This window comes from Pipistrellus hanaki (genome assembly GCF_964339955.1).
Source record: "Pipistrellus hanaki genome assembly, chromosome: 1".
Taxonomy (NCBI): domain Eukaryota; kingdom Metazoa; phylum Chordata; class Mammalia; order Chiroptera; family Vespertilionidae; genus Pipistrellus; species Pipistrellus hanaki.
Genome location: NC_140503.1, coordinates 11,098,470 through 11,126,292, shown reverse-complemented (window position 1 = coordinate 11,126,292; position 27,823 = coordinate 11,098,470). Strand labels below are relative to the sequence as shown.

General features: G+C 36.7%; 1 protein-coding gene across 9 annotated transcripts in view; it reads right to left on the bottom strand.

Annotated features, from left to right (window-relative positions):
- The window catches only part of EML5 (EMAP like 5), a 109,968-nt gene that overhangs the window by 60,733 nt on the left and 21,412 nt on the right, over nt 1–27,823 (bottom strand). For all 9 annotated transcript variants that reach the window (XR_014794996.1, XM_084883710.1, XM_084883712.1 and 6 more), the window contains 15 exons: nt 27,270–27,405; nt 26,315–26,516; nt 24,052–24,189; nt 22,232–22,488; nt 20,610–20,822; nt 17,729–17,896; nt 16,639–16,745; nt 15,737–15,855; nt 13,844–14,030; nt 11,399–11,504; nt 8,673–8,766; nt 7,855–7,955; nt 5,039–5,241; nt 3,991–4,102; nt 1,751–1,878 (listed from right to left, as the gene is read on the bottom strand). Coding sequence is in view for 8 of the 9 variants with exons in the window: in XM_084883710.1 (XP_084739836.1) it covers nt 1,751–1,878; nt 3,991–4,102; nt 5,039–5,241; nt 7,855–7,955; nt 8,673–8,766; nt 11,399–11,504; nt 13,844–14,030; nt 15,737–15,855; nt 16,639–16,745; nt 17,729–17,896; nt 20,610–20,822; nt 22,232–22,488; nt 24,052–24,189; nt 26,315–26,516; nt 27,270–27,405 (2,271 nt within the window). In the remaining variant the exon portion in view is untranslated. The remainder of the gene's footprint in view (nt 1–1,750; nt 1,879–3,990; nt 4,103–5,038; nt 5,242–7,854; nt 7,956–8,672; nt 8,767–11,398; nt 11,505–13,843; nt 14,031–15,736; nt 15,856–16,638; nt 16,746–17,728; nt 17,897–20,609; nt 20,823–22,231; nt 22,489–24,051; nt 24,190–26,314; nt 26,517–27,269; nt 27,406–27,823) is intronic.

The window sequence follows — 27,823 nt, the reverse complement described above, 5'->3', positions numbered from 1 at the left end:
GAATAAACATTTACTCGGACAATCTAAATGAACAGTGCACGTCTGCAATATTTGAACTGAGACCCACCCCTGTTCTCCCTCTTCCTAACTCACTAATGTGGAAAATCCACAACAGACCGATGAAACCAAGAAAACACTCCCCCTCCTAGTCACCAGATATCGGTTAGAGGGAATCTTCCCAGAAGGGGCAGTTGTCAGCATTTTCCATCCTGCCCCAGTACCTGCTACTGATGCTAAAGTCTTGGTAGGTGCTGCTATATAGAGTTACATGAGGGCAATTTTTCATTAGGGTAAATAAGAGATTTTTCAATCGGTGCACAACAAGGATTTTAGAACATGCAATACCTGACTATTTAGTCAGTGGCACTGACCTCTTTTCCCTTGGATTGTCAAATAGTAATAATTAAAAAACAACAACAGCAGCCAATAGTTATCCTGTGTGAATGAAACAAAATTATACTTTTTTTTTTTCAGATTGGCAAAAAACGTATTTCTTGGTGTGCCACAGAATTTTAGTAATTAGTTTATGTGTGCCATGAGGTGAAAAAGGTTGAAAATCGCTGGGGTAGAGCCTACTCACTTAGTGTGTATTTTACACTGTCAATTTATTTCCCTCTCTACTTTTCAGAAAAAACGTAATACATATTGAAAATGTACACATGAAAAATTAGTGCAGCATTCCCTGCTGTTTCATTTTACATTTCTACCACATACATTTTTTATTTTTATTTCTGGATTTAAAAAATGTTTTCATTAATTTCAGAGAGAAGAAGGGAGAGAGATAGATACATCAATGATGAGAGAAAATAGCCGAAACCGGTTTGGCTCAGTGGACAGAGCAGTCGGCCTAAGGACTGAAAGGTTGTGAGCACATTCCCAGTAGGAAGGCAGCTTATCGATGATTCTCTCTCATCGATGTTTTTAACTCTTTATCCCTCTCCCTTCCTCTCTGTAAAAATCAATAAAATATATTTTTTAAAAATGATAAGAGAAAATAATCAGTTGGCTGCCTCCTGCACGCCCCCTACTGGGGATGGAGCCCACAATCTGGGCATGTGATCTGAAGGAGAATTGAACTCAACCTCTTGGTGCCTGGGTTGTTGCTCAACCACTGAGCCAAACCAACGAGCATATATTTCTAGATTTTTGTTGTTGTTTTTGTTTTATTATTGACATACAGGGTGGGGCAAAAGTAGGCTTATAGTTGTGAATACACAGAAGTTTATTCTTGTATTATTATTTATTATATAATTTTCCATACAAACTGCAGTAAACCTACTTTAGACCCACCCTTCATTTTCACTGATGTTTTCAGCAGTAAATTTTTAGCATAAATTCATTTTTAAGTTTTCTAAGTTAGAAACGTGAGAAAGAATTAAGTAAACTGAAGTTTCACAAAAAAAAATGGCCATAGGTTCAACAAATATACCTCAAAAAAATAAAATTAAATATGAAATAAATGCACTGGGTTAAATCAACTAAACTGGTTTTTCCCCCCCATTGTTTTGTTTTACAGTAACAAATTTCTTAAAATATTGGCTATTATCCCCATGATATCATGCCAATTTACTTACTGAAGCTATGCATTTAACTATAATTAAATGTAAAATTTTTGATATATTATCTAGTAACATTAACAAATATTTCTCTAATTAATTTAACATCCTTTTCACCACTATCAACTTTAGTGCTTAGGAATTGTATCAACTGTATATTAAGAGATAAAAAGCATATTAACATTTGAAATTACCTGAACCAGAAGTGTTATTGGGCCACTTTTATCCACTTCTAGTATTTCACCATTCTTTGTGCCAACTAAAATATGACCGTGTCCCAACGATATGGCACGTATAGATGGGTTATCTTCCAAGAGAAGACCTGAAATGTTAAATGTAGATGTTGCTCTAGGTATCAATTAGAATAATACAAGTATATATATATATATATTGCCAAGGATGCTATTCTGACCATGAAAATCACATTACAAGGTTGCTTTCTCCTATATTTTAAGTATTCTAATAAATGCACTGCATTTTCCCCAATTTGCTAATCTCAAATGGAAGTACCACTTATATACTACAAATGTATGATTCTATATAATCCCAGATCTCCTACTATCATTCTGATAACTGTTTCTTTTCCCTTTATATCTGTACCTCTGTATCCACCTCCTGACCCTCTAAGAGCATGCATACTATTCTGGTTAGTAATTTTAATTCAACTCAATTTCAGATGAATTCATTTGTGTCTACTGTATCCTAAGGCAGGCTTCGGAAATATATTGATAAACATGATAGAGCCAGCTCCTGCCTTCACAGGGCATCTATAATGAGAAAATCAGACCCTATCTATATTAGAAGCATGTTGAAAAAGGAGCATACACTAAGGGAATCAACCTTTTTCTGGACGGAGAATGGGAGGGAAAGATATCATCCTAGAAGAAAGAATGTTTGAGATTTGAAAAACGAATATTTGGCCATGTAACCGGAGGGAAGAAAAGGGAGAAGGAAGGGCAGTCATGACCAAAGTATAGTAGCTGCCCCCCTCCATAGGGGACATGTTCCAAGACCCCCAGTGGATGTCTAAAACTGAGGATGGTAGCAAACCCTATGTTTCTTTCCTATACAGACATACTTAGGATAAAGTTTAATTTATAAGTTAGGCATAGTAAGAAATTAGCAACAATAGCTAATAATAAAAGAGAACAATTAGACTGAACAAAAACTGTGCACCTATGGATGAGGACAATGGGGGGTGGGGAAAGGGCAGAGGGTGGGGTGAGAACCTGGTGGAGTGGGAGCAATGGAGGGAGAAAAAAAAAGAGGAACATTTGTACTAATCTGAACAATAAAGATTTATTAAAAAAAAAGAACAATTATAACAATACACTATAATAAGAGTTACGTGAATGTGGTCTCTCTCTCTCAAAATATCATACTGTACTGTACTCACCCTTCTTGTGATTATATGAGATGATAAAATGCCTTATTAGTTGGTAATTTTTGCCTTTTTACTTAAAGGAAGCACTTTCTGGCTTCTTTCTGGCATGCCTGGCTTGCCCCATTACTATTTGTGTGCTTTGGGGCCATTACTAAGTAAAATAAAGGTTCCTTGAACACAAAAAACTGATACCACAACAGTGGGTCTAATAGCCGAGGCGGTTCAGTGACTCAAGGGTGGAGAGCAAATACAGCACGGCTGCCCTGGGCAGAGGGGAGGTCCACGTCCCACTGCACAGAAGACCGCGAGATGTCTTCATGCCACTCAGAACAGCACCAATCAAAACCCATGAACTGCTCATTTCTGAAATCTCCCATTTTGTATTTTGAGACGAATGTTCAACACAGGTAACTGCTACTGTAAAGCTATGGCTAAGGGGGGACTACTGCACTAGTGTATACCAGCAGAAAGGCCAGGAGGCCAGAGGGTGACACCGTGGCTAATGTGCTGAGAGGAAGGGTAAAGCAAAGGAGGGCCTGCAGGGCTGGACAGGCAGGGCCAATAAAACACCGAGGGGAGACAAAACAAACTCCTGATTGCTGGTACTGTGATGTTCACGTGGCCGTTTTCTTTGGAAAATTAAAGATGTTAAAAATTAACTCTAAGCCAAAACCGGTTTGGCTCGCTGGATAGAGTGACAGCCTGTGGACTGAAAGGTCCCAGGTTCAATCCTTGTCAAGGGCATGTACATTGGTTGTGGGCACATACCCAGTATAAAAAAGAAAGCAACTATATTTAAAAAAATAATAAAAATTAAAATTAACACGACTAATCTTGTTTTTGATTGACGTGCTACCCTGTATATCACAGAAAACAGTCTGAAAGGATAGCAAGTGACTCCAGCATTCAGGTAAGTGCCTTCTCCCGTTAGCTCTGATGCCTGTCTAGTAGCGAAGGAAAAATTTGTGGCATGTGCTCTACCTCAGTGACCACAGGTGTTAACGAGCCATTACTCTGTTTTCCTACAAAATAAGCTAAATCTCCACTCACCTTTAGATCCGGGGGCCAAAGCAGCTCTTTTGATAGCATAGGTCTTGAGACATCGTTCAAAGCAGTCATCCCAAAGAGCGACGATGCCATCTTTCCCTCCAGTGACAAATCCCTGTAAAGGTCAAGGTTTCAGTTAATAAAAATCCAAATATTTCAAAAACAATAAGCCTCTTTGTATTGAAAAATTCTAGAGGAAAGCACATTTATAGGCAAAAGTTACTTCGTTTTTTTTTGTTTTTTTTCCAAAAGTTACTTCTTGCAATGAATGGAAATTAGTGTAAGAATCCACTGTTTTTTGTTTTTTTTATTAAGTTGATTCTTTTTAAAAAATATATATATATTTTATTGATTGTTTAGAGAGAGGAAAGGAGAGGGATAGAGAGTCAGAAACATCAATGAGAGAGAAACATAGACCAGCTGCCTCCTGCACACCCCCCATTGGGAATGTGCCCGCAACCAAGGTACATGCCCTTGACTGGGATAGAACCTGGGACCCTTGAGTCCATAGGCCGACGCTCTATCCACTGAGCCAAAACAGCTAGGGCCCACTGGTTGTTTTTATACATCACTATGGAGCCTGCAAAAATATTTCCAGTGGCACATTCAACTTTTAGGACTGGCCTTTAAAAACACAGTTGGTTAGCGGGATCCGTAAGGTAGCTCTACTACTTTCATCAGGTCACATCTATTCTCCTGGAGGCTTCATAACCCTATCCTTCAAAAAGAAAGGTTACTATCAGGAGCTACTTTGTAGGGCATGGTGATAAACTATAACACACCTGAACAACTTTTGACCCATAGTAAGTGATTAATACATATTAAGTTAGACTTTTTTTGTTTGTTTGTTTGTTTGTTTTTTAACAGCAGACTTATTTCACTCTGGGTTCAGGCATTTGAAAGAGGAATACAACAAGGCCAGGAAAACTAGCTCACCGATTATTTCTGAGTGGCTCCACTAAGCTGAATACCACTGTCCCTTTACTTGTTAAATTGCTCTACCCTGCAGGATCAAATTCTGTTGAACTTAAAGCATCTTCAGATGACTTACTTTTTCCAATGCGTGCATACTGAACACTGGCCCATCATGCGCTTTAACTGTTTTGACAAGGAAGATGTCTCTCCAGATGCACACGTCTCCCGTGGACGTCCCGGTAAAAGCCATCTCCTCTGTCCATCCGTACACCGCACACATCATTGTCTCGTTCCTCCCCAGCGTGCCTATGTAGCCTTTTCTTCCAACCAATCCTCCCCCTGAGTCACAAAAAATATTATGAAAGTTCCACTTTCAACCATATAACGTAAGACAGCACAATTTCTCCTGTTGATGTTCACATAGAAAGACATGTAACAAAAAGAAGAGTTAAAAAGAAAAATACGTTTTCTCAATGAGTAAAACTTGAGCAACACTTTGCCTGGCTGAGACAAACATACTTGGGGCTGCCTTCGGCCATAGCCTTTTTTTTTTTTTTAAGCCCTCACCCGAGGATATGTTTATTGATTTTGAGAGAGAGAGAAACATCAATGTGAGAGAAACATCCATCAGTTGTATCCCATATGCACCTTGACTGAGGATCAAACCCACACCACAACCTCGGACATAAATCTCCACTTGAAAGGATAAACAACAGTTTAGAGGTGTTTTAGTACACAGATAAGAAGAGAAATTGATTAATAACCAGAGGATAGAGTTAAAAGAGGGTTTTTGTTGAGTTACTTATTTAAGAGGGAGAGTAACACCACCTTAAATGCTGAAAGGAAGGACAGTAGAGGGAAAACTGATGTGGGAGAGCAAGGGAAGAAGAGCTTGGCGTGATGTCCTTGAGTAAGTGAGAGAGGAAATCAAGTGCATGTGGGAGGACTGGCCTTCACCAGAGCATGGTCCATGCATCTAGAGCAGCGTGGCGAACTCTGGGCTCCAGGCCACATCCTGCCACCCCGAGTTTGTAGAGTTCCCACTGGAGCAGCTTTGCACCGAGAGCTGCAGAGGCCACGCCTGTTCCCTTCTCTGCTCTGACTTTTGGCTGCCAGATAGCAGCTGCTCATAGTTTGAGCTGGTCACCATCTACAGGACTTTGCTGATGACAACTGCTGGGCACCTGGCAGTGGAATCACAGTCTAGGAGCTGCCCTGCCGCTGGCCAGCTGCCCACGTTGAGAAGGCAGGCCTCTCCGAGAGGATCTATGTGTCACTGAGACAGAGGGAGGCTGACGTGGTCCCCACCCCAACCTGCCCATCCTCTTCACCATAGCAGGCCGATCTTGGAGACAATGTTAATGGCCACAGAAATTCTCTCTTTGTTCTATAAAAGCCAATGTAATATGCTTGACTTGGGGCCTGGAAAGTCTAAAATATTTCCTCTCTGGACATTGAGAGAAAGAGTTTACCACCCCTGGTTTAGACCATCATTAGTTTGGTTTTCTGATACACACAGTATAACAAGAAAAACTAGAAAAACTTTCAGTGGCTCCCTGCCCCATCAGCTATGGAGGAGAATTCAACTTCCTTAGAGGAGAGATTAATAATTCGTAATGTGGAATCCTCAAAGCCTACATCAGAATAGGAGGTAAGAATCTCCCCTTATTCTAAGGCTTAAGTAATCTTTAACTTAATTTACATAAAGCTGTGCGTTTAGAGGGTTAGGCAGCATTTAGACAATAAGTGATCACTTTCCACCTGGTTCTGTGGATCAGAACCCCAAAAATGAGGATGGCTGAAAAGCACACCAAAATCTTATCACTTATCCATTTATGATTCAGTTTCAGGTCTACTAGATGTCTTCTCGAACTTAAGGAAAAAAGTTATTCAATTGTACATCTTTTCATTTTAAGGCTATTTACTTTAAGTCTCTTATTTCAAAAAGTTATAATTTTTTTTTCGATAGAAAGAATAGTCATTATGTGCTTGGTAATTGCAATTCCAAATAACTAAGACACCCAAATTAAAAGTTTTGTTTAAATGTATAGGAATGAAAATTACCAATATGAAAATATTTCTTTTATTTTGTAAATGTGTATACACTACGATCAGATGAGTTTGTGATGAAGTATTAAATCCCTGAAAATTGATTTGTGTTCTATGTGGTTTACAATTTGAAAGTTATTTGAACTTGGAAAATGTCTTCAAGAAGCCTTTTCTTTCCTAAGTTTCACTTCTTCCTATGTTTACATATTTTATCTGAAAGGTTTAAGAGTACTGAGACGTTGTTGTCAAATTGCTGGAATTTGTAAGTATAATAATCTATGTGGTAAAGAGACATTTTCATGTTATAATGTGAATTCCACAGTTACTAATTTCCAGGTACAAATAACTAAAGGAATAAGACAGCCCATTTCTATGTCATTTTATAGCATATAAAGAATTTTTTAAAAATGTCTTTAACAGAAAAAAGGAGTTCGAACACCACTTGATTAATTTTATAAGTTGAATCCTTTTGCAAATATAAATACTACATCAATGCAGCCAATAAATGATGATAAAGTAAATCTTATATTTGTTTAAAATGTATCAAGACAACTCCAAATCACTTTTTTAAAAATCGACTTTTTATTTTGAATAATATTATATTTTCATAAAAGGTGCAAAGATAACATGGTGATCTCAAATACAATACTTATTCAGTTTCCCCAAATGTTAACTTCTTTCATTCCAATTGACTACTTATCAAAACTAAGAAACCAACATGCTTGCTATATTGCCATCAACTGAACTCCAGATTTCATTTAGATTTCACCTGTTTTTCAACTCTCTTTCCTGTTTCAGGAGCCAATCAATCTACAATATCACATTACACTTAGCTAAGTCACTTTGAAAAGTAGTAACTTCTTAAATTTCTAAGAAATACAATAAAAAGAAGCATTTCCTTACCTGCTCTCCGCCAAAATTTCATGTGTTTAATTCCAGCTGTAATCAATTTATCAGGCACGTAGGGGTTCATCTTTACGACAAAAATCTTATCTTTACTTCCTCTGAAATAAATACCAAAATGTTTGAACTTCTTTTGCATGATACCTACTAAAGTACTATGCATAGGGAATGCTATTTATGGCACGAATGAGTTAAAGATGATTAAAAAATATATTTTGCTCTAGCTTAACATAGCCTTTCCAAATACAAAGTTGCTCTTAAACTATCTTTTATTTGGGCACTGTCTATATACTCTGAAAAAAGCATTTATCAGTATTTTCCTAATGCTTTAATGTTTCACTTTGAGGAACAGAAAGTTAAAAAAAGAGATAATCTGACACTTGACTATTTCCTACTTCAAATAAATCTTTAATATTTTTTATTATTAAAATAATACATGCTCATTGTAGAAAATTTAGAAAATGAAAACATAAAAGATTTAAAAACCTATAACGTCTTTGTGAAATGTGTGTATGTATATATCTTCTTTCACGCAAATATATGAGCATTTTATCATGCGTCCCAATAGCTATGAAATAGCTTATCATACAGAATTCACTCTACTTGTAAATGGAAATTTTAGATAATAGCTATTTCCAATGTCATATTACATGGACATTAGTCTTTTTTTACTATGATGCATTACTTAATGATGAAAAAGATGGCAGTGATAGAAAAAGGTTACATGCTTCCTTGATTTCAAAACTATTTTAATTTTTTAAACTTGAATCCCAAAGTAGTTTCAGTATTTTGCAATGTGATATCAACCTTTCGCCTACCTTGCTATTGAAAGTTTCTCGCCTTTCTTCCAGTCCCACAGCACAACAGTGTGGCTCTCATCTATGCCAACGGAAGCCAAACGTTTCCCATCCGCTATGATGATTAATCAGAGAGATATACTGATCATTAAATTCAGAAGATAAAACCATCCAGTACATATAAAATTACAGCATCCTATTTAAAATTTTATAAAATAATGTTAAATGCTAGGTATACATACAGCTATAAAAAACAAAAAACAAAAACAAAAAAAACCCAAAAACAACAACCCAGAATTTATAAGGGGAGGAAGACTTATTTCCCAATGCACATCTGTTGACATTTTCTCTCATTTCATTTACCTTATCCCCCAGGATGAGACGGAGGAAAGAAAGAAGATTAGAAAAGTGGGGGGAAAAAAGATTTTAAAAATGGGAAGGAAAAACTAAGGAAAAGAAAGGAAGACAACATTCACTTCAACGAAATTCACCATAAGAACTCTATCCTATACAGGCAGTCCTCAGGTTACATCTGACTCATTGTATGTCAATTCGTGATTATGTGGTCATCTCCCATTTATTTATAAAAAAAGTTCCATCATTTCAATGTATGTACATATGTGCTTTATGTTTTTATTATTCATTTACCACAAATAAAGGTCAGGAGTTGTTATCTTTCTGTTTCACTTCATTACTGCTGTGAATGTACTCCATATGAGTGATGGAGGTGCTTATGTAGGTGGGTTCCGACTTACGGTGAAAATTGCATTACATCGCCCCGTAGGAACGGATCTCTGACATAACCAGAGGACCTACTGTATAATAAAAGGATAATATGCAAATTAACCCTAAAAGCGGAATGAACTGGAATGATCAGTCACTATGACGTGCAATGACCACCAGGAGACACTCCATGCAGGTGGTCAGTGCACTCTCACAGGGGGAGCAACACTCAGTCACAAGCTGGGCTAATGGCTGTTAGTGCAGCAGCGGTAGTGGCAGCCTCTCCCACCACCTTGGCAGCACAAAAGATGTCCAACTGCGGCTTAGGCCACATACCCCAAGGGCCAGAGGGATGTCTGACTGCCAGCTTAGGTCCAATCCCTGAGGGAGCAGGCCTAAGCTGGCAGGTGGACATCCCCTAAGGGATTCTGGACTGTAAGAGGGTGCAGGCCAGGCAGAGGGACCCCCTCTGAGTGTATAAATTTTTGTGCACTGGGCCTCTAGTGTATGTATATATGTACGTGTATGTACGTGTGTGTGTGTGTGTGTGTGTGTGTGTGTGTATATGTATGCCTAAGCAACCTTTATGAATGGATGACCAGATGACTGGCTGGTAGCTATGACACACACTGACCACGAGGGGGCAGACATTCAATACAGGGGCTGCCCCATGATGGTCAGTGTGCTCCCATAACCAACCTCCTGCAACTGGTCAACCTCCTGTGGCCCCTCCCTCCAGCTGGCCCCGACTGGGACTGGGCAAAACCACCCCAATTGGCTGGGAGGGACCTCACCCATGCATGAATTTGTGCACAGGCCTCTAGTTATAATATAAAAACCCATAGTGATTATGAAATGTTAATCAAATAAAAAAGATGTATTTACAATCACATATTGCCATTAATATGAATATTTTTAGTAAAGGTCAATTATGTTGTTACTATTATCAAGCAACAAATAACAAATGTGTTAGACAAATGACTGAGATAAATTAGTCAAGCTGATAGGTGGGCATGTGTTTAGAAGTTATAAAGGCTCAAAGCAAGAATGTTTGCCACTTTGCCATACTTTTAAAATATGTATATTTTAATTGAATTTTAGAGAGGAAGAGAGAGATAAATATTGACAGACTTCCTCTTACATGCCCCCTACCAGGGATTGATCGCGCAACCCGGGCATGTGCCCTGACTGGGAATCTAGCTGGCAACCTTTAGGTGCACAGGACTATGCCCAACCAACTGAGCAACACTGACCATGGCTCTGCCATGCTTTTGAAAACCCACAATCAGTTCATTATCACAACCAGTGCTATTTTCCTGTTGACTTCCCTAGTTTTCCATTTATTCTCTTATTTCTTGATTTTTAGCAGATCCTTGAATGTGTATATACTTTTCCCCCAAAAGTCTCCACTATGAATAATTCAATTATCACTTTAGTCAGAGCGGCAGAAAGCACAAATTGACTGTTTCTTAATATAAAATTCTCTATTAATGGTATCCCCATTTCATGACCCACAGCCTACCTTTCATTGTAGACCTATTTTCATATTGTGAGCTACCTATAATTGTTAAACATTTACATATGCAGTAGAGCTAACATGATCTGAAATTATAAATAAAACATCTTGGAATTGTCACTTCACAGAAATGTATAAAAGAAGTATTTCAGGTCTCACCTTTCTTTCTTAGCTTTCACCCTGAACATTTTCCAAGTTTACTCTGTGGCTATGACACTTGAGGTCAGTTTGCCCAAAGTGGGAGCTATATACTGCTAGTAGTAATTGAGATGATTTTAGACGTTACATAGATAAATTTTTAATAGGAACATATTTAAGTTAATGGGTATCAGAAATTATACTCCTTGAATTATAATTATACAATAGCCAGAAAACCCACATGAACTGGTCCTAATTGGTGAGGAAAAGAAAATGCACATTTGGCAAGTCTAGGAAAACACTGATTTAGACTAAAATGCTATGTATTGTCTCTGTATTTTTATCATTCTTAGATAGAAAACGGCCTTACCTGAGAAATCAACAGCACAGACACCATATTGGTGGTAGCCCTTTAATATAGACAATGGTTTAATGGTCTCTGTATCCCATATGTGAACTGAGGGATCCCTACCTACCTACGAGAGAAAGAATTATGAAAGTTATTTTATACAAGTAATTTACTTTCATCTTTTAAAAAGGAAATGAAACAGATTTTATAGTCCTCTTTGTATTTGTTATTGACAGTTATCAAATGAGAAACATAAATTAGACTGTAGATGTGACTGTTTTTCTGATGTTTGTTGAAGAGCTAATATCCTAGAACTACTATATGTGACTCCTAAATCTTATCTTATGCTTTACCAATAATGATAATGTGGCCGGGTGCCTACTATTGGTAGTGTTTCCAAGGGAGATATAATTAGCACTAAGATATTAAGGTAAATTTTGCACACTCAACTGTGTGCAACAATATATTTTCACACTGTGGGACAAGAATATATTTTCAGTTAATATATGCTTAATGAAGATGAAAATGCTGGAAAGAAAATCATGACTTGGGCCTCACAGGTCTTGAATAAAAAAGGAAGCAAGCACTTCCAGTCTAGTACAATGGTGCAAGCAAAGATCAGAGGGGTTAAAGGACCAAGCAGGTAAACAAGGCTGAATAAACAATGTCCCTGCAGCACTCTATCCCCTACCTTTTAATTTGGTTTATGATGTTTACTAAAGCACTGGAAAACTATCAATCCCCTTCCGCCTCCAAAGAAGTGCCTTTATTAGGAAAGAAAAAAAAAAAAACTCCAGAAAAAGGAACAGGTCTTCGGTGAGGGCCCGGGTGCAGTGAGTGGTGGGTCCAGCTGGAGTCTTGCGTTCCCTGATGGTCACTTCCTGGGTGAGAGGTCACTTCTCCCCCAGTCTCTCTACCCCTCCTCTTTGGGCCCTAGCAACTGGCCCGAATGGCTTCTCAACTCTCGGTCAGCCCTGCGTCAGCTTTCATTGTACAAAATTAATAGTTGCCAATAACTTCCTTTGGGGGGACCTGCTCCATTCAGTCTGGAATTTCACCATCAGGGACCACAACGTGGAGGGTGTTGTGCATCTGCTTATACTTAAGATGTGATCCTGGAGGTGAGAGACGGCCACATGCTCACCTCGATGGGCCAGGGCTTCAGTCTATTGTCTATAAAGAGCCACACGGGATGATACTAGTTGCCCAGCCCCCCACCCATGATAAATCCCAGGAAGTATATTTACACAGTGTTTAAAGCTGGACAGAATAAGGGCTTTCCTACTTATTGGCTGAAAATTATTTCATTTCTTTAATCCTAAATTTATTCGTAAACTGGAGGAAGTGGTTTCACTCTCATTGAGGTGAGAATATACTTTAAGAAACTAGTGAAGTTCTGACATGCAGTGAGAATCTATAAACATTACCCCTTTCCATCCTTCTCTAAGAATGTCTACATAGACAGGTATCAGTTAAGACTTATCCTATTGTTTTTTATTTCAATAGTTTTGCTTTGTACTTCGGTAAACCTAAATAGGTTCCTACCATGGTTGTAAAACAAAAGCATAATGATCCTGTCTGTCATAGAACATTTGTTAGATAACTTAGTACAGTATTTTAGATAACCTAAATAAATCATATTTCTAGTCTTTATGTTTTCTATAACTTTAACTCACAAATTTTAAAAAATTAATATTATCCTCATAGAAAGAAGTCAGAGCTCTTTAGTTCCAAATTCAAATTAAAACAACAATAACTAAAACTCTAAAGAAAACTATAGGGAAAAAGTTAGGATAAATTGTATTTGTAATCCTATCTAATAAAAAACATGCAAATTGACTGTACTTCCGTATGCCCACAAGCCAATCAGGAGCAAATGTGCAAATTAACCCAACCAAGATGGCAGTTAATTTGCATATCTGGGCGCATAATGAAGACTGAAGACAGTGTAGAAGGAAGCCAATTGCTGCAGAAGGGAATGAAGCTGTTGAGAAGCAAGCAAGCAGGGCGGCAGAGAAGGGAGGGAAGCAGGCCGGGCAGTAGAGAAGGGAGGGAAAAGCAGGTGGGGCAGCAGAGACCACCGCAGGAAGCCCTATTCTTGCAGGAATCTTCCTGCAACAAGCCTCTAGTATGAAAATAAAATCCCATTCTAAAGAATTCTTCACTATTTTTTTGTTATTGTTAACCCTCACCAGAGGATTTTTTTTTTTTCATTGATTTCCAGAGAGAGTGGAAGGGAGGGAGAGAGATAGAGAGAAACATGGATGTGAGAGAGATACATTGACTGGTTGACCAGAATCGAGCCAATGCTCTAACCGCTGAACAAAACTGGCTGGGGCCAGAATTCTTTACTCTTTATTTCACAGAATACAAAAAATAGATTTTTAAAAAGTAGACTTACCTAACTTTAAAGCCAAACAAAGGTCTAACCTATCTGACCTGTTATAAGTTTTTCAAATGACCTACCTGGCCTGTTGCCACATAGTCTTTCGAAGGATGGATAGCCAGGCAGAGGATGTCGTCGTCATGGCCCAGGTAGAAGCGCTGCGTGTTCTGTTGCCGATTATAAATGACACCCACTGCTGCCACGTGGTACACAATTTCCCCACTTTGGGTATAAAACAGATTACTTCGACAGTCATAACCTCTGTAACTAAACATAGAAAACATATAATATGAACTTTGGCCTTTATCTGATAAATATGGACTATACAGAGGAGAAGTAGGTATATATCTTTTAGGTCACTCAATTTCTAATTTTATAAGATACTAAGCCATTAAAACAAAATACAAAACTTCAGGTCACATAAACTTTTATGAACTGCTCTAATTACCAATAACTAAATCCAAACTATAAAACTGAATTTATAAAACTCAAGGTGCAGGTAAATGTATATAGTACACTACTATTTGAATTTAAGTACAGTACTAAATTTGTATACTATAAAACAAAAATAGGTGCTTTTTATAAGTGAAAGGGTACAGAAAATAATATATATTTGTATATTGTCTGTACATGCATAAATATTTTTGGAACTAAGTAACAGTGGATGGTTGGTCTTGGTGCAGGGAAATGATGGCTGAAGAGCGGGGGGGGGGGGATTTTTAAAGTGTGCTCTTTTATACACATTGTTGAACTATGAGAAAATAATCTATATTCCAAAAGTAAATTTAAACCATTTTAAAATATTATACTCATCTGGGAAAAAGTAGTCAAATCTTCTTAAAATGGTTATTACAGTTCCATTTATAGCAACCTTTCTTTGCACTTCAAAGAAAATCAATTCATAAACTATAACTGCATGGCAATACTGCCTATTAATATGGGAGAAAAAAAACCTTTTGCTAAATGGATCCTTTTTGAAATCCTTGAAAGCACTATAAGTGGGTAAGGAGAAATAAGAGTCGGATTGGAGAATCTGTTGTTCCAGAATGAGAGGTGAGACCTGTACTGCTAAATGTTCTAAGGCAACCCAGAAATTACCTTTTATTTTTTTCTTAATATATTTTATTGATTTTATTTTTTAAAATATATTTTATTGATTTATTTAATTAATTAATTTATTTTTTTACAGAAAGGAAGAGAGAGGGATAGAGAGTTAGAAACATCGATGAGAGTGCACCTATGGATGAGGACAATGGGGGGTGGGGAAAGGGCAGAGGGTGGGGTGGGAACCTGGTGGAGGGGAAAAAAATGAGGAACATTTGTAATGATATGAACAATAAAGATTTATTAAAAAATAAAAAATAAAAATATATATATAAAAGAGAAAAAACACTAAAAAAAAGAAAAAAAAAGAAAAAAAGAAAGAAACATCGATGAGAGAGAATCATTGATCAGCTCCCTTTTGCACAGCCCCTACTGGGGATGTGGCCACAACCAAGGTAAATGCCCTTGACCGGAATCGAACCTAGGACCTTTCAGTCCGCAGGCCAACGCTCTATCCACTGAGCCAAACCGGTTTTGGCAGAAACTGTCTTTTACTGAAACTAACATTTGAAGGCCAAAATGCTCAGGCCTACTGAATGCACAATATCATTCCAAATCAGACATAGCTAGAGGTGATTATACTCTCTTACATTTTACTACTCATTTGTTTAAAGACAAGCAATCCATTTCTATAAATATAAAGCTATCATAAGACAAATTAATTTTTTATTAATATACATTTATACAATGCTTATTATGTACCAGACAACATTCTAAGTCACAACTATTTCCTTATTTACTCGTCATCTGAAAACTATGAACTATGAAGTAGACAGTGTTATTCCCATTTACAGATGGGGAAACAGAGGCACTGAGAGGTTATGCAAGCCCAAAGGCAAACACAGAAATGGAAAACTGTTGCTTCATACCCATGAACAAAGTGCAATCGAATACTGTTTCCGGGAGCCCGTTCTCTTCTTTTAGAAGTGCCGCCTTTTTGTTTCTCCTTGTACTGTTCTTTAAGCTGAGGTAGATCTTCTTTGTAAACCTTCAAATAATATAGAAATGTTTTCAGAATATATATCAACAACGGTTTTCACAGATTCCTAATGTAACTTTCAGACATTGTGTTTACCACTGATTACTGAAGTTTTAACAACTGTCCTAACTAGGAAGGTACTTTATGAAGCTTACTTCCTTGGGAAGAACAAACTAATTTATATTTTCTATGTAACACTGACAAGTGCATATTTAATGTTCCATGATATTTTTGTACTTCGTAAGAGAATATTTTAAAGGGAATAAATAGAAGTATACTGTGACAAGAAGCTATCTTACCTAATAAAAGAGAAACATGCAAATTAACCATCACTCTGCTACACCCACAGCCAATCACAGAAACATGCAAACTAACCCAACAAAGATGGAGTTTAATTTGCATATGTAGTCGTGGAGTGGCTGGGGACGGGCTGGACTCCTTCTCTGTGGGGGAGGGGAGTGGCAGAGGGATCTACAGAAGCAGTGCTTGTGGCCTCCGGGGTGGGCCAGGAGTGGGGACTTGCCAGCTCCCGGGCTGCTGAGAGGGGAAGGAAGGCCTATTCTTGCACGAATATCGTGCAACGGGCCTCTAGTAGGTAAATAAAATATGGGCACACTTAATATACCAAGCACTTACTATCAAGAGAACACGTCACAAAAGTTTAACTCCTAAAGAGGGAAAGCAAGTGGCCACATATTTCTTGAAAAATTAAAAACCACAAAAGATAACAGATGAGTAATCAACAGAAAGTGAAGAGGAAAAAGAAACCAGACTTTTTCAGGGGAAACTCACCTGCCGACGGTAAGTGAGCTGTGTCTCTTGTTCAATTTCAGAGTCCAGTTCGGGAACATCAGACAGATCTGAATCTGACTCATCACTATTAGAGTCAGCCAGACTTTCTGTAATTTTAAGAAATGAAACATTATTTGTTTAAGAAAAATCCATTTTCAAAGCAGCACCATAAAATTAATTAAGAGGCAACTGTGCCAACGGACAAGTCATAAAATAATCGGATGGAATTACCCATTCGGGTGACACAGAAGTCAGTGAACTGCACTACAGGTTATCTTCCTCCCGACTCCCTGCAGAGTCAATCGCTCCTTTAAGTACCCCCACTCTCCCCAATGACTGCTACGTAAAATTTAAGTCTGAAAATATAATATATTCTATAATTAACATGAAAATAATCTAATCTATAGTTAGCTAGGAAATACTATGATTAACAGCTAAATTGACATTAAATAACTTTTCTTTTGGGGGAAAAAAACTATATACAGAGCCTAGATACCCATCTCCCATAGAATACATTAAATGTTTGTTCTGCTAATGTAACTGTCTCTTCATCTATCATTTCATAGATTTAAAATGCAACCAAATCTGCCGAAACCGGTTTGGCTCAGCGGTAGAGCGTCGGTCTGTGGACTGAAAGGTCCCAGGTTCGATTCCAGTCAAGGGCATGTACATTGGTTGCGGGCACATCCCCAGTAGGGGGTGTGCAAGAGGCAGCTGGTCGATGTTTCTCTCTCATCGACGTTTCTAGTTCTCTATCCCTTTCCCTTCCTCTCTGTAAGAAAAATTAATAAAATATATATTTTTAAAATAAATAAATAAATAAAATGCAACCAAATCTACTTCGTATTCCAGGTTCTGTAAAATCTGACTTTAAACATATAGACCTGAATCGAACTTCCGCAAAAAATCAATATATTTAAAAACAAAACAAATCAAAAAAACCCATGTAGACCTGATATTCTAATTTAAAATTTTCAATAATAAACTATACCATAAGGCTAGATTACATTTCAACAGCAAAATGTTTCCTGGGAGTTACTGAAGCGTTATTGACAGAGATGTTGTTAGGCAGTAAGTACTGCTTACTCACCTTGGGGTGCTATGTGAAGAGCATCTTTTAGTTTTCTCTCAGGAATAAATCTCCACTGAAAGACAGCGTGATCTGCTCCACCGATAGAAATAACCCACTGATGATCGTGTGACCATCGGACATTCGTTACATGAGCCGAGTGGCCAAAATATTTTCTAAACTTGGCCCCTGTAACAAAAATATACCTATCAATTGATAAACTAATGCCAACACAAAAATACCACCTCAAAAAAAATAATCTCTACACCTGAACCAATGCATCCTTCTTCCATTGCCTTAATTATGATCAAAGGAAAATGTTAATTCAAAATCTGTGGGATGAACAAATGAACGCGTCTACATCAAGGGATGTACATCTTTGTTACACTGACTCACGATATAATTTAATAGGAACCACAGGGCTGGGAGGCATAGTCTTACTGCTTTGAAAAAAGCCTGCAAGCCACAAGATCAATCGATTTCATATGAACATATTTGAATGTTTTGGATTGAGGCCTCTGGTCTTAAGTGACACTCAAAGAAGTATACTCTACCCCCCACCACTCTCAGCCCCAGCAGCTATGGGATCCTTTTAAAATTTCAGTCATGCCGAAACCGGTTTGGCTCAGTGGATAGGGCGTTAGTCTGCGGACTGAAAGGTCCCAGGTTCGATTCCAGTCAAAGGCACATGCCTGGGTTGCGGGCTCAATCCCTAGTAGGGGGCATGCAGAAGGCAGCCAATCAATGATTCTCTCTCATCATTGATGTTTCTATTCCCTCTCCTTTCCTCTCTAGAAGGAAGAAAGGAAGGAAGGAAGAAGAAGAAGGAAGGAAGGAAGGAAGGAAGGAAGGAAGGAAGGAAGGAAGGAAGGAAGGAAGGAAAGAAGGAAGGAAGGAAGGAAGGAAGGACACTGGTTATATAAGGTTTGGCTTCATTTTTATAACATTTTAAAAGTTTTATGTTAAGTTACAGAAGGCCTGCATTACTTATGGATGCACTTTCACTTGTATCTAGGAAGCGAACACCTCATAGGCAGGCACCAACAACATGGCATAGCTGGCAGCACCTGGCACTCACCGCCTTAGAGGCACAACAGAAATAATCAGCCTAGGGCTTAGGCTTTGAGGAAAACTGGGCCCTTGCATCTGAATCAATGGACTGCTCATCTGAATAAAACTATTTTGGCTGTTCCCACGATCACCTTTTACTAAAACTGCATTTTAATATTTGCTCAAAGCTTTTAACAACCAGATGAAAATTATTACTGCATCTGCTATAGATGGTAATACTCTAGAAATACACTCACTGCACCTAATATAATATTCTATACAACAGGAGAGAGCTCTTTGTAAATTCAAACCTCTAAAGAAATTTTGCTTTCCCTGAGTAGCAAGTATGTTTTTATTTTTTAATTTTATTATTATTATTTTTTTTATCTGGTTTTAATACTATGGTATTTGCTCTGGTACTAATATTTTATTCATGCAATTATTTTAGTATTTATGGGCCTGTTATAAGCTGACTCAAATACTTTATGGAACAAGGCATGAAATAAATGACAAATACAGAATTTCATTTATTCCCCAGGACTATGAAAAAAATGATTAATATCATCATTTTAGAAGATATCCAAGAAAAATGATATATAAAAATAACCCCTTAAATCTAAAGAGCAAAATAAACTAATGAAACAGAATAGACTCATAGATACTGAGATCAGACTGATGGTTGATAGAGGGGGAGGGGGTTGAGGGACTGGGTGAAAAAGGTGAACAGATGAAGTGCAAATTGGTAGTCACAAAACAGTCACAGGGAAATAAAGTGCAGCATAGGGAATATAGTCAATATTGCAATTACTATGTACGGTGCCAGGTGGGTACTTGAAACATCGGGGGGAACATGTTGTAAAGTATATGATTACCTAACCACTACGCTGTACACCTTAAACTACTGCAAGATAATATTAAAATATTAAATATAAACTATAATTGAAAAATATTTTATTTTTTTGTTAATGCTCACCTAAGGATATTTTTTCCATTGATTTTTAGAGACTGGAAAAAAGGGAGGGAGGGGAACAGAGAGAGGAAAGAGAGAGAGAAAGAGCAATGTGAAAGAGACATCATTGGTTGCCTCCCACATGTGACCCAACCCAGAATTGAACCTGCAATTCAGGCATGGGCCCTTGACCAGAAAATCGAATCTGTGACCCTGTGGTGCGTGGGCCACCACTCTTAACCACTGGCTAACACCAGATAGGGCTATAATTTAAAAAATGTTTAAATGACTCAATAAATGAATAAATCACTGCCTTCAAAGTAAAAAAAGAATCCCCCCCATGATTATAGAAAATAAAGAAATGTCAAATAACATATATTAAGCATTTAAGGAAAAACACCCTCGCATGTGAGACCAACCAACGACGAATAAATTCCAAACTATGGCATGAACTTGTACAGTTCACCACTTCATTAGCATTCTTGAGAAAAAGACAAGAAAATGTCACCTAAAAGATATATGTTCAATAAGTTGCATAATTAAAGAAAATAAACCATAAGAAAAGAACATCAGTGTACAGTCTGACAATATGAAGCAATTCTGGAAGTGGGAAGAAAAATGGTTCTTTAAAAAGAAAGATAAAGTATTAGTCCATTCGTAATACATGAATTCAAAATTAATTTTCTAATAATTTTCTAATAAAGATTTCATGTAAAAAAAGTAACGACAATAATTTTTTAATTAGCAAAATAAAAAGTAGCTAATTTTGTCCATTTTAATGCAACTTCACCAAATTATCAATGCAAATATTTTCAAAAATATAAAACCTCTATTTATCTCAAGACTAACGTTTTTGCAAGAACTGAGAATTTCTATAAAATAGTACTTAGAAAGAAAAATTACCTTTTCTTAAACAAGGATATCGAAATAGTTTCACAATTCCATAGTCATCAGCTGTAACTAAAACTTGTCCAATATAGTTTCCATCTACTGAATTTATATCATTATTATCTGAGTACTTGGGCCAAATTCCATTTACTTCAAGGCCTGAAACACATGTCCATGAAGCCCAGTGAACACCTTTTGTTTCTTCTTTATTTGTCACTTCTTTACCTCCTAAAAAGAAACCAGTTTTAATGGAGTAAGTTATTTCATTTGATTTTTACTAAAGCATAAATTGTACTGATATAATGGTAAACTCCAAAATTTTTAATAGCTTTCCACCCTGGCTAGGTGGCTCATTGGTTGGAGTACAGTCCTGAACACCAAAAGGTGGTTAGGACACATACCTACGTTTCAGATTTGACCCCGGTCAGGGGGCATACAGGAGGCAACCAACTGATGTTTCTTGCTCACATTAATATTTCTCTCTTTTTCTCTCTCCCTTCCTCTCTTTGGAAAAAAAATCACTTAAAAAAACACGAAAACCACATGTCCGTGAGTGTGAGGAATTAAAAAAAATTAAATAGCTTCCCACTCCAGTTAAAAATAGAACCCATGAATAGATTGGTAAATATAGTAAGAAGAGGAGATAATAAAATGCTAGAAATTTTTAAAAAGCCAAAATTATACTGATTCAGAGATACACACAGATTTAACCAGATATACCTAGCAGGTTCACCATATGAAGAATAAAACTGAACCCTATTAAAGTCATGCTACAGATTAGTCACAATAGGGTAAGTTAGAAGAAAAAGTAAAAGCTCTCAGAAAGTGACAAACCAAGTATTCAAATAGAAACCTAAGAAGGTACATGGTTGAGAAAAAGAGAGCTTTTGAAAAGGTCTGGGAAGGAAAGACGAGTGGGAAGTAATACATTTATATTAGGTAACAGGACTTTAGGATTAATTCAATGTTCATTACTTACAGATTGTTAGTAAACACTATTGAGATGCATTAATTTAATTATGTAGTTGTATCAAATTGCTTATTGCAAAAGTCACTAATTCACTATCATACTAAATAAAGTACTAATAATATTTTGCTCTGTTTTAAATCTATTTTTAAATCTTTGATGAAAACTTTTTCAAATTTAATTTGTTAGCTATATTAATATTGGCAACCCAATATTAATACCCAAACAACTTATGGTTAGACATTTGTAGCAATTATATAGAAGTTCCACAATAAAAATTGCATTTTTTACTTCCTAACACACAGAAGGACTTTACCATATTCTGGTACAATACACATGTATGGAATTCAACATAATACGGTTCTAGATCAAGCATGTCAAACTCAAAGGCTAACATGGGCCAAATGATGAGGCATGTAGCCCATGGACCACGAGTTTGACATGCTTATTCTAGATCCTCTAAGCAAAAAAGCTTTAATTAAGAATCAAAAAAGACTTTAATTAATTAGGGAAGCCTATGGAAAAGATCACAATGCCCAAAATATCAGCTCAGGAATTCACTGATTTCTTATAGTCAAATGTAGCTTACCTCTGTTTCTAGTGAAATCCTAGAAAAATTTATAGGCACTAAAAATCTACAATTTATAAATAATGTATTAGAAATTTTTACCTGGCATCCTATAAAAAAGTCTTTTACCATTTCCATCATTAGTCTGTAAGTATCTGCTGTCTGAGGACCAGTCCAGATGAGTGATGAAACTAAGTGATCCCACACACTCCCCCATTTTTTTGTAACGCTGAGCAACTCCATAAATATCAACTGAGCTGTCGTTGCATCCAACAGCAAGGTACGTTCCATCTGGTGAATATTTTAACTCATGAATTGCCTCCTTCCTATCTTTAATATGCACAACTTCTGTCATATCTCTATAAGGAAAAAAAACATTAAACCATATGGGAAAAGTCACTACAGAATTAGTTCAGTTTCCAAATGTGTATAAAATGACTGTGAGGCTGAATCAAGTATTCATAAACAATAAAATAAATGTAAATGAGACAAGTAGTATTAAGGAATAATTATTTTGCTGATCAGAAACATATAAGTACAATATAGTTGGAGACAGGTGAAAAATGCTAAATTTCATTTCCTGAATTACTTCAAGGAGTTTGTTTATTTGTTTATTTGTTTATTTATTTATTTAAATATATATTTTATTGATTTTTTTATTGAGAGGAAGGGAGAGAGATAGAGAGCTAGAAACATCAATGAGAGAGAAACATCAACCAGCTGCCTCTTGCACACCCCCTACCGGGGATGTGCCCGCAACCAACGTACATGCCCCTGACCGGAATCGGACCTGGGACCTTTCAGTCCGCAGACCAACGCTCTACCACTAAGCCAAACCAGTTTTGGCTACTTCAAGTAGTTTAGAGATTCAAATTAACTTCATGGGGCCATATGATAAAGGAAATAAAGTCGTAAAATTTTATGTTGACAGAGGAGTCAGCATCTATACAAACTCAGAAGTACAAGAGAACAGGATGTGTCTGAAAACGTAGAAGATATTTTATAAATGTTCGAAGAAAGAGATTGAGGTGGGAAGAAAAAGGCTGGGGAGATGGGAATTTCAGTCTACGTTAACTACAGATTATGAACTTCATCCTAAGGACAGTCCAAAGCTTCTATCTACTTCAGAAAGAGGAGGGATGCAAACAAATATGTTGGGCATCACTATAGCTGTAGAGTGAAAAAGGCTTTGAGGTAAGTAAAGCAGGAGGTAAAGGGACCAGCTGAAATACCATTCCACCAAACCAGGGAGGCAAAAGGAAGAAAGGAATGAATGGTTTCTGGATTGGGCAACTGGGTGGATGGTCCTCACCGAGACAACAGTGTGACGAATGCCGGAGGGGAGATGGAGGAGGAAAGACATGGACAAATGATGATGGACAAGGACATGCACAGAGACGTGATGTGAAGTAGAACTGTGCACCTGAAGCCCATGTAAATTTGTTAATGTGTCACCCCAATAAATTCAATAAAAAGATTTCATAAATACTTATCTGTACCATATCTATGATTCAACACTAGCTGTTAATTGCTTTAACAAATTCTTCAAAGTAGACCCAAACAAAAGAAAAACAGAAGAAATTTTTTTCAAACAACAAAATCATTCAGCCATTTTTAAAGGCTTAATGTCCATCCCACCCCCTTCAATGACAGAGGATCATTACTGAAAATCAATATTACCAAGAAATCCAAATTTATAGTTCAAATTTTAGCCACTAATCTATTAACCATCCTTAAACCCCAAACCAAGGTTTCTGAGTTAACTTAATTTTCTGATGAAACATTTTATAAATATATTTTTATATTTAATGAAACTAATACCGGAAATATATATTAATTAAAAAGAAAATGGGTAAAACAATAAGTATTGTATTTCACTTAGAAAATTACTATCTGTTCCTGTTTCTTCCCCAATACCATACCTTACTCTAAGCACAGTGAACGAGCCATCCTTCATTCCGAGGGCAAGATGGATGCCATCTACATTTACAGCTGCACAACGAATCGGTTCTTCCATATTACACCTTGCTATTAATGCGTGATCTACTAGGCTCCATATCCTGTAACATTTAATTAAAATATAAGAATCGTTAACTGGTGTATGCTTGAAAAATAATAAACTCTATGAAAACATTTTGGTTAAAATAATCATCTCATTTTAAGATAAATGTAGATTTTAACTGTATACTTCATGGAATTCTTATCCATGAAAACAGAAATGCTGTTTATACTTAAAATGACAAGAATAGATAGAATCTTGTATTTTAAAACAATGTAATGACAATTTTTAGATAGATGATTTCTACCCTGATCAAAGGGGAGATCTAGATATAAGATAGTGGTATATGTTCTATACTTTGTATATAGTCCTTCAAATTAAGACTATGCAAATTGAGAGTCTATTCCAGACTCTAATGTTAAGAATCTACAACAAAAATGTAAAAAGAAAATACCCATTGCTTGAAAATTAAGAATTATACTTCCAAATAATCTAAAGGACAAAGACAAAATCCTAATAACTTACTTCAAACCTGTTTTAAGGGATACAAGCTGACACAGTACTTAGGGGGAACTTGGCAGATATTATAAAAACAAAGGCAACAACTCAATGAACAAGCATCTACCCCAAAAGGTTAGCAAAAGATCAGTAAAACTAAGTAGATTCTTGAGTGTTTTTCTAGCAGCATCTTTTAAAAAAAAAACAGGATTCTATATTTTGCTGTCTTATAGGAAAAATGATTCTGTATATTTTTATATATCCAGGAAAACTTGCTAAATTCCTTTTAATTCCAATAATTTCTCTGTATCTTCAATTTTCTACATATACAATCATAATACCTATAAATGAGAGTTGTTTCTTCTTTTTCAATCCAAATATCTATATATCTCTCTGTACATAAATACATAAATATTATGTCATACATATATATATATATTTGGCCTTACTGTGCTGACAAAGACTTTTACTCTACAGCTGAATATAATGGTGAGGGTGGAAACCATTGTCTTCTTCCTGATTTCAAAGGAAAAATGTCCATGTTTGATAGAAATGTGATAATTACTGAAGGCTTTCTATGTTCTACCACGGGGATCAGCAAACAGAGCTGGTGGGCCAAAGGGGGCCCACTGTCTGTTTTTGTACAGTCTGCAAACTAAGAAGTTTTCTTTACATGTTTAAATGGTTGAAAAAAATTAACAGAATAACATTTTGAGACATGAGAAAATCATATGAAATTTTATATGAAAATCATATGAAATCAAAATCAAATTTGAAAACCAAGTTTGATGGAAACAGCCCCATTTGTTTGTTTACATGTGTCTATGGCTGCTTTTACCCTGCGGAGGCAGTGGTGCGTCACCCACTGCGAAAGAGACGGCAGACAGGGTGCAACATAGCACTCTGTATACTCCTTCCGCGCACTACACTGGCACAGTTATAACTTGGTAGAATTTTGTTCATTGAGCTGTATTATTATATGGTGACAATTTACTATTTTTAATTTCTAGTATATAGCCATTCATGTCAGAACAAGAAAAAAAAAACACACAGAAAAGTAAACTTTGAATACTGCATTTTTAAAGCTAATTACAAATTATACTGTTACTGAATTAGTAAAGCATTGTGTTTATTTTACAATGACACAATAGCTTCTTTAAAAGAATACAAATATGTGTTATTTTCAGACTAAGCACTCATCACAATATGTTCGTTTTGTGTTGTGGGGTCCCTCAACCTGGCCAACAATCAGGGCTGATTGGGGCTATCTGGCCCAGTCCCAATCGGGGCCATGGGGGCTGGCCAGCTGGGGGAAGGGGCTGTGGGAGGTTGGCTGTGGGAATGCACTGACCACCAGGGGGCACTTCTTGCATTGAGTATCTGCCCCCTGGCGGTCAGTGCATGTCACAGCTACCAGCCAGTCATCTGGTCATCCAGTTGTAATGGTCGCTTAGGCATGCATCTATATCTATATCTATATCTATATCTATATCTATATCTATATCTATATCTATATCTATATCTATATCTATAACTATATCTATCTATCTATCTATCTATCTATATAGAGAGAAAGAGAGAGGGAGAGAGAGAGAGAGAGAAAGAGAGAGAGAGAGAGAGACAGAGAGAGAGAGAGAGAGAGAGAGAGAGAGAGAGAGAGAGAGAGAGAGAGAGAGAGATTGGCTTACCTGACTGAACGATCATCACTTCCAGTCACGGCCAAAGGTTTTGTAGGATGGATGGCAAGTGCCCAGAGTTCACCCTCACAATGCCCTTGCATAATTAGGAAGGGTTTCTTTCTTTCATGCACCACAATTTCAAAAATTTCACTGTCCTGTGTTCCAACTAGAATGTGGTCACCTCGCCAACAAACACTCCTCACAGACAAGCCTAGTCAAAAGTGAATTGCATTTAAGAGCAATGCTGTAATAACAGAATTCCAATGCCCTAAATTCCAGCCTATGCTATTAATTATATATGATATTAATTTTTATAACTTTTTATACCTTAGATATAAGGTAAAAGAAATCTGTAAATCTCTGATCCATACATATTTTTTAATTCTCTATATTGTTTTCTACATGGAATGACATTTCTCTTTTTTTTTTTAATTATTTTAATCCTCACCCGAGAATGAGGTTTGAAAAAATTTTTTAATTAAAAAAAAAAAAAGAGAGAGAGACTTCTACTTTTTCTGTATATTTCACAGTTCCTTTTGTAACCTTAGGAAAGCTAATGTTCCTCCCAGTTTTCTTATCTATACATTATGGCCAACACAGAGGTGCTGTGTACAGTTTCCTCCAAACCCTTGACACACTTTCTTTTCAACAGTTTACTTGCTAAAGTTACATCTAGCATTCTAATAGTAAAATAGTTTCAAGATTCAAGGTTACACATCTCTCTTCAGGTCCATTATAACAGTCATCAGACATGAAAGAACCTTTGTCATAACAGAAAATCTAGACTGACCTTAGGCAAAACTTCTCTTCAACAGAAGAATTTCAATTACATGTATACATTCTGAACAGGCAAATATCTCATTATATTTATAAAACATACATTCATGTTTACGGAAAGAAACAGACAATCCTAGGCATATTTAGAATTTGTCTAATAAAGAGACACTATTTGGTTTGTTATTACCTTTGTATCCCTGGTCTGTTTCCCTGAGATCAATCACAGTAATTGGTTTAAAAGATAAATCCCAAAGGCGAATACAGCCATCTCTGCCACCAGTAGCAAAGCCTTCTTCACAAGCATTCATGCTGAAAATTCCTGCCTGGAAGAGTAAATAATTGAACATGTTACTTTAAAAAATATATATATATTTTATTGATTTTGTACAGAGAGGAAGGGAGAGAGATAGAGAGCTAGAAACATCAATGAGAGTGAGTCATCGATCAGCTGCCTCCTGCACACCCCCTACTGGGGATATGCCCGCAACCAAGGTACATGCTCTTGACCGGAATCGAACCCGGGTCCCTTCAGTCCCCAAGCCGACGCTCTATCCATTGAGCCAAACCAGTTTCGGCTTAACATGTTACTTTTTAAGAAAAATCTGTAAAATCTAGAAACAGATTATATATAGGAACTCAATATCTGACCAAAGAGGTATTTAATGATATGCACATAACATACAAGAAAATAAGGTTAAACCTTATAAAAATTCATTACAGATAGGCATAAAATTAATTCTG